The sequence below is a fragment of the Lucilia sericata genome, unplaced genomic scaffold (assembly GCF_015586225.1).
Source record: "Lucilia sericata isolate MDLA Ls3-8-SP2 unplaced genomic scaffold, ASM1558622v1 Contig000139F_arrow, whole genome shotgun sequence".
NCBI classification, from domain to species: domain Eukaryota; kingdom Metazoa; phylum Arthropoda; class Insecta; order Diptera; family Calliphoridae; genus Lucilia; species Lucilia sericata.
In genome coordinates, this window is record NW_023994171.1 from 250,305 (window position 1) to 258,023 (window position 7,719).

General features: G+C 35.3%; 1 protein-coding gene across 1 annotated transcript; it reads right to left on the reverse strand.

The window, feature by feature from the left end:
• Positions 1-1,078: 1,078 nt before the first annotated feature.
• LOC119601047 (toll-like receptor 7) lies at positions 1,079-5,952 on the reverse strand. The gene has a single exon (XM_037951740.1). It carries the CDS (start codon positions 5,441-5,443, stop codon positions 1,169-1,171), a length of 4,275 nt encoding a protein of 1,424 aa, XP_037807668.1. The 5' UTR covers positions 5,444-5,952; the 3' UTR covers positions 1,079-1,168.
• Positions 5,953-7,719: the final 1,767 nt, after the last annotated feature.

Below are 7,719 nucleotides of genomic sequence, written 5' to 3' on the forward strand. Positions count from 1 at the left end.
GTATGTAGTTGTTGTTTGAAATAAAAACAAATAAAGATTTAATTTTTTAAATAATTTAATAGCCATTTGTAGGAAAATGGCTACATTTTTCTTTTATTTTTTGTTTGTTTGTGTGTTTATATTTAATATTAATATTTAGTTAACTTTTTTGTTTTTACGTTTTTAAACTAGGAAATACAAATTTACATTTTGTTATATATTTTTTTTAATTTTTAATAAACTATAAATACATTACAACAATTTTTTTTTTTTTTTGCTTTTTTGTATGCTAAATATGTACGATTTTATACAGAGTTTCGAGTTTTTTGTTGTTTCTATATATAAATTTTATACAATGACAAACAATAATAAAATAGTATTATTTTTTTTTTTTAGTAATAATAATAAAATATATAAACTAAAATATTTATAAATATTTACATAAAATATTAAAGTTCAGTAGTTGTTGTAGTTGTCGTTTTTTTTTTTTAATAATAAAATTTTAGTGGGGTTTTGTTTTTTAGTTTTTAAATATTTTTCGTTTTTATTAAATTTAATTTAAATTACTTATTTAATAAACTTATATTAAATATAGAAAAAACTTAAAAAATAATTTATTTTTTATATACTAAATGAATGTTTTTTTTTTAAATTTAGATTAACTACTTTTTTTTTAGTTATTTGTTTAATATAATACATTTTTGTTTTTTCTTTATATTATAATTAAATAATTATTTAATATCACATTGAATTTGAAAAAAAGTGGTACGCTTTTCGTTTTTTTTTGTTCTGCTTCAAAATTTTGCTTTTTTCGTTTTACCTAACATTTTTTCCTTTTAACTACTGTTCCTATGGAAAGTCTTTTAATTTTTAAATTTTAAGTGTATATATATATAAGTATATAGTTTTGCTCTAAGGGGGATTTTCAAAAATCTGGCTAAATAAAGCTTAAGATTCTGCTATTGGCCGTGTCTGTCCATCCGCCGTCTGTTTGATCCTCTTGTAGAGCTAATGCTGCGGCTGCTACGGCCCTCCTCGCCTTAATGATACACATCATGGCTTCTTGTGTTTGTATTGCTCTGGCTGTGTTTTTTTGGAATTTATAAATGGCTGCTAGAGTTTGATCCCCTTCCCTGTTTGGTAGTTGCACCATATTGTTGTTGCTGCTGTTTCCCTTTTTAAGTTTTTTCTACACTAAAAAAGCTTGATTATTATTCTTATTCGCTGTTGTGGCAGAGGACGTTGCTGTTGTTGTTGTTGCCACTGCTTCAGCAGAATTTGAATTAATGGTGGTGGAATTATTTGTGCCGCTAGTCACACCTGTATTATTATTACCAGCTGCTTGCTGTAGTTGTTGTTGCTGCTGTAATTGCGCCGCAGCGGAAGTGGAAGCTTGTGGTTGAGGTGTTTGCGCCAGCGCGGCTGTGGATTGTGTGCTGGTACTACATTGACTTAAATTGCTACCACTGCGTAAATGTACAGGGGCTGTGGCTGGCTGTTGGTTGGCATTTTGTTGCATTAACATGGAGGGTCGCCACTGTTGTTGTTGACCAGCATTCAAAGACAAACGAGGGTTGTTTGATTGACGAAAGGCATTACTAGCTGAAGGAGGAGCTAAATGCTGATGATGGGGATGATGATGATGAGCTGACATGCCATTGGGTATCATGGACAAGGCCTCATGTTGATCATAGTAATGTTCAGATTCTATGCTATGATAGATATGTTCACTAGGTGGTCTCATGGGTATGGCATCAACAATACGTTGACCATGACGGGTGGGTCTTGGAGAGGGTGTGGCAGTGGTGGCTGACGAGTAATTAGCTTCCATATCTTCTTGGTAGTAGGCAGGTGGTGGTGGTGCTTGTCTGAAGAGTACTCCAGGTGAGACGGGCTGCTTGAAGCGTTCATGATGATCCAAGGTATAGTTGTTGCCTCTGGGCGATAATTCAATTGGTATGGCATAACGCAATTTCTCCCAGAAGTAACGATCACAGGTGAGTAAACGATTGGAAGGCACTGATTTCAAATAAGGTGAAAGCTCGGCTACATCTTCAGCTTCAGTCGATACATTGGTCTCCTCAATGATCACCAACTTTTGGGCCAAACCTCTTAAGGCTTCGTGGAAGGCATTGCGGAATTCCAAACGTTGCCATTCGGTGGCCAAAAGATTGCGTGTTAAAACCAATATAATTTTGCGTGAGGCACGGGCAGCTTCGACTATTTGTAAATGACTGGCTTGGGGTGGCAAATCTCTTTGTTGTATGCATAGACGGAAAGGAGGACGTCCATGTTCCAATTCGGTGGCTATGTTGCGGCATACAAATTCATAATCCTTTTCGGAATGCAAGATAATGGCATCGTACAATTTGCCGGCATCCTCAAATCTAGGCTCACATACTCTGACACCATAATGGGCAAACAACCACATTCTTACCGATTCTCTGAAGACGAAGACAATAATCAAAACCACAATCAGGAAAATCAATACCAAAACAGCAGCCAAAAGTGGCACATAACCACCCGAGATATCCTGAGAAGCCATATTGGCAGCATTTTCCATTAATTCACTGCACTCGACACCATGTTGGGTGAACAAATCCAATTCACGCTTAACACCATTATCCACACAGTAAATATCTTGGGTATCGCGTATAACAATAGCATTATCAGCCACAAATTGAGCCAAAGCCTGCAAGAATTGACAACGGCAAGACCAGGCATTACGGCCCATAGTCAAACCCTGCAAATTATTGCGATACTGCAAGTTAGCCAATTGAGCAATAGGCATGGAGGTCAAACGATTGTTATCCAAACGCAATACCTTCAAAGAAACCAAAGGAGCAAAAGTACTATTGGCAATAGTAGTCAGCAAGTTATTGTGCAAGTACAATTCTTTCAGCAAAGACAATTGTTTGAATTCATTGCCATCCAAAGACTGCAACTTATTGTTCTCCAAATGTAAAGTGCGCAGCATGGTCAGCTCACTGAAGGAACCGTTTTGTATGGTCACCACATTCGAAGAGTTCAGGTAGAGAGCTCTCAAATTACGCTTACCCACAAACACCTGATTGTCAATAACGGGCAGATTATTACCATCCATATACAAGTCGGTAACTTCCTGGGGTATGCGCACCGGCAAAGTAATGCGATTTTGTTTCCCACAGTCGACAATGTTCGTCGACCAGGTAGCATCATGGAAACAGGTACAATTGTCAGGACACACCATTTCACAATCGCATTGTTCGAAATCACAGCAGTGGCAAGTGGCGGGACAGTGAGAATCATATTTGCAAACAAAATCACTACTGGATAGCGAAGACAATTGTCTAATCGGGGCGTTACGACTGTGAGGCATTAGACATTCAATATTAGCCAAATCGATAATGCGGGGATGTTGGCGTGTAGTCATATTGTTAATTCTTTGCAGCCATTCCATCGAGCAGTCACATTCAAAGGGATTACCGCCCAAATAGAATTCGGGTACTGGCTTATCAGCCGCTACTGGGGCAACGCGCAAAGAGTTCAATTGTAATTTTGACAAGACATTAGCATACAAATCAACTCTAGTCAATTTTGATTTATCCACAAAAGTATTAGGTTGTACTTGGCTAATGATGTTGTTGTTAATGAAGATTAATTCAATGGAGTTGGGTACAGACATGGCTCCAATTTCGGTGATGCGGTTATGGCTGGCATCCAAAGTGGTGACACGGATTTCCTCTTGCAGTTTATAGTAGTTGCCCAAGGCTTCAATGTAATTGCCATGGATATCTAACCATTTTAGGTTGGAAGGAATAAAAGCATAATCGAACCAAACTAAATGATTTTCAGACAAATTCAACCATAACAGAGAAGCCAAAGTGGCAAAAATGCCATTGATGTCGGTGAGGAAGTTTTTGTCCAAGCGTATGGCCTCAATTTCGGTATTCTTGTCAAAGGCGCCACGTTCAATGGATTGTATGCGATTTTTGGCCAAATTCAAAACACTTAATCTAGGCAAGTCGGAGAACATGCCCACAGTAATGTTGCCAATGCGATTGTCAATCAAACGCAAACCGGTCAATTGATTCAAATTCTTGAAGGTGTTGTTTTTGAAGTCGGAAATTTGATTTTCACCCAAATCTAAAGTTTTCAGCATGCTCAAATCTTGTACAGCTTCTGGCACCTCAGCCAACTGATTGGAGCTTAAGTCGAGTTCTTTCAAATCAGAACAATTGCGGAAGGCTTGATTCTCTACAATGCTGATCAAGTTATTGTTCAAAGTCAATTTGGTGAGAATATATAAGCCATTGAAGATTTTGTTGTCCAAGGTGTGTAAACGATTTTCAGCCAAGTTGAGGATGTGTAGGTTATACAAAGGCAAAAAGGCACCATCTTCAATATGACCAATAGAGTTGTTGCGCAAATCGAGATTTTGCAAGAAATACAATTCCTTAAAGGTTTTAGAACCGATACGAGTCAAGGCATTATTGGCTAGATTAAGAATAACTAAGCGCATCAAACCAGCAAAGGTGTTGTTGTCCACATGATGAGAAGTCAATTGGTTGCCACTCAGATCCAAAACCAATAATTGTTCTAGACGGTGTAGCAAACCTTTAGGCAAATCATACAATTCATTGCCTTGCAAATGGATTTCTCTGAGTTCTTTATTGCCAGCAAAGGCATCGGCGGGCAAAGTTTCCAAATGATTGTAGGACAAGTTCAAAATGCGCAAAGAAGACAAACCAGCCAAGGCATTGGCAGCCAAGGAGGAAATGTTGTTGTGCTGTAAATTCAACTGCTGCAGACGTCTCAAGCGTGAGGCACCCCAAACATCAGGCAAGGCTCTCAATTCATTAAAGGAAACATCCAACACTTGCAATTCAGCACCACCGCTAGCGCCATTAAGGGTACAAAGTTTTTCCGAAAAACCGAGACTTTCAGCCGAACGTATACGATTCGCGGTCAAGTTCAAAACTTGTAAATTTTGCATGGCACACCAAACACCCTCGGGCAATTGACGTATATTATTATCACTTAAATTCAATTCGTTTAACTCGCGCAAACCATAAAACGATTGTGGCAAAATTTCCAAAGTTTTACCGGGACCCCAGACGGCATTGTGGGTCTGCACCGACAAACGTTTCAACGACATTAAACCCTCAAAGGCATTGGCATTTAAACGTTGCATCTTACAATTGGCCACTTGTAAATCGGATAATTTTTGCAAGCGATTAAAAGTATTGCTAGACAATTCACTGGCATACAAAACATCCGAGGAGCAGGAAATTTCTAATCTAGTGGCAGTTTCGGCTACTTGTAAGTCCAAAGGTTGTGAGGCATCGATGGCACGTAAATTGCACTTGATATCCATGGTAGTGCGTACAAATTCCCAAGAACATTGTGAGCAGGCGCCGCTGACAATGCTTAGGATAAGAAGAGCGCAGGCGTTTAAAGTTGTTAAAGACATTTTTGTTGACATTTTGCTATGAATGTTGAGTGTGAATGATTTTTTGTTGTTGTTGAATGAAGAAATTTTCTTTTTATTTTTAAGAAAAATTTCTTTATTTTTATTTTTTGTAATTGGTTGTTAATTTTTATATGTTTAAGGTTTTAATGACCACAACACTTGATTATTCTTTCATTTTTGTAAAGTTTTTTTTTGTTTTGGTTGTTTGTTTTTTTTTTATTAAAAAGAAATTAACATTTTTTGAAATTTTTGTTTTATAAATAAAGTCACTTGTTTGTATTTAGTGATAAAATGCTTGTTAAACGAACACCGTAAACCCGTAATCCAAGTGTGAGATACGTAAACGTTACAAGCGTTAAGATAATTTTTCGTTATTTTATTTTTTCTTCTTTAATGATTTGTTATAATGTAATAGTGAGACGTTAAGTTATTTTTTTTTTCTTGCTTTGTGATATTTTCAATTTATTTTATAACTTTAAATACGGAAGAGCTATTTTTCTAAAACATGTTTACCGCTTAACGTTTCAACTCAAACTGATTATGAATTTGCTACGATGAGACTCCGTTGGCTCGTTGAAAATTGTTTTTCTGTGTTGTTTAACTTGGCCTGGCTATACAACTCATAAAAACTAACATTTACACACGTACGTATACACTATGCTCTTTTACTAGCGAAAACAAAAACAAACATATTACTAACTAAAACTTATACTCACATGCATTATAATACAAACAACAATAAACACATATACATTGTGTTACACATGTAGAAAAACACCAGAGAGTACAAACATAAAAACACACACACACACTCACTAAATCTTATGTATGTGAGCAAATGCATGTGAAGAGTAAATGCAATAATGCTGAGAATAATAAACATACATGCACTCATCATAAACACACTAGCATATACTCACTGCCTACCTACCAGCCAGTACTCTCCCCAACATTAAACACAGTTATGCTCCCAATAATATGCAATGAATTCTCAGAGTTTTATTTTAAGTAGAAATTTACTTAATTTCATAATTCTGCAAGAATTTTTAAACTAATTTTTTCTTAATTATCTTCTATAACTCCATTATTATCTTGTTCATTATTATTATTAATTATTACTGCCAAAAGTTCCTCTTAAACTAAACTAATACAGGGTTATATTGAAAGGGAGATTGTTTTAGTAAGATAGTGTAACAGTCACGTATTATCAAAGTACATGTACGTTATTTTATGATTTTATGTTAGTTTTTGTTGTTGTTTTTATATATATATTACTATCATGATTATTCATAAATACTCTCTGCTACAAAAATAAACATAAATTCTCTGCTCGCTCTCTCTCTCTTTTTCACTCTCGTTGACTTTATATCTTATTAAAGCACTAACTGCATTCAAATAAATGCACTGAGAGAGTGAGTTTTTTTTTCCTCAAAAAGTAGGGGAAATGTTAAACAACATGCAACAAATGTCAGTTTTATTTACTCTCACTTGCACCCATACTTATAAAAACAATTTTACAATACTTATTAAACTAACATGTGTGTCACTATGTTAAATTGTTGTTGTTTACATGCATACATACACTGCACTCTCTCTCTATATCTCCCTGTTACTCTTTCTCTCAAAAATATGCTTTACAAAGCAATTAATATGCACTAAACATGCACGTTTTAATGCCATGCATATACAACAACAATAACTTTACTTTTTAATAAACCGGCCGGTTCTCTCTTCTCTATGTTAAACATGTTTTTGACTCTCTTTTTCTGCTCAATTTATAGTTTTTTTTTCTATCACTGTCATAGTTGTTGTAAAGGAACAAAAATTGCATTTAGTATTTATTTGGTTTTCCTAGCTTAAAGGCTATACCACCAACAACAACAATCATATGAAAAACTCTGCTCCAGATGATAAACAGGCAACAGGCGAAAATATAAATTTTCATTTCATTTGTAAATGGCTGTTCAAGCGCTACACTTGGTCGTAAAATATAAAAAGAATACTACTAAAGTTTGTTACTTTTCTCTGGACTACCTACTAATATGTAAAACAAGTGTTTTTCTTGATTTTTATGGTTCTGCACGGATTAAGCGTTTGTCATGCATGCTAATATCTCACAGGAATGGATTAATGTCACCAAAAAAAAAAAAAAAAACTAAAAGACCTTGAGCTTAATACATATTTTTGCTTCAAAAATATTAAGATGGAGTTTGTTATTAACACTGTAGTTTAACCTTGGTAGAAAGTATTTGACTTTGAGTTAAGAAATGTGATATTTTATACACTGT

What these genes read in the sequence shown, in the direction of transcription:
- LOC119601047 (XM_037951740.1), bottom strand. Translation starts at nt 5,443, where the DNA reads ATGTCAACAAAAATGTCTTTAACAACTTTAAACGCCTGCGCTCTTCTT.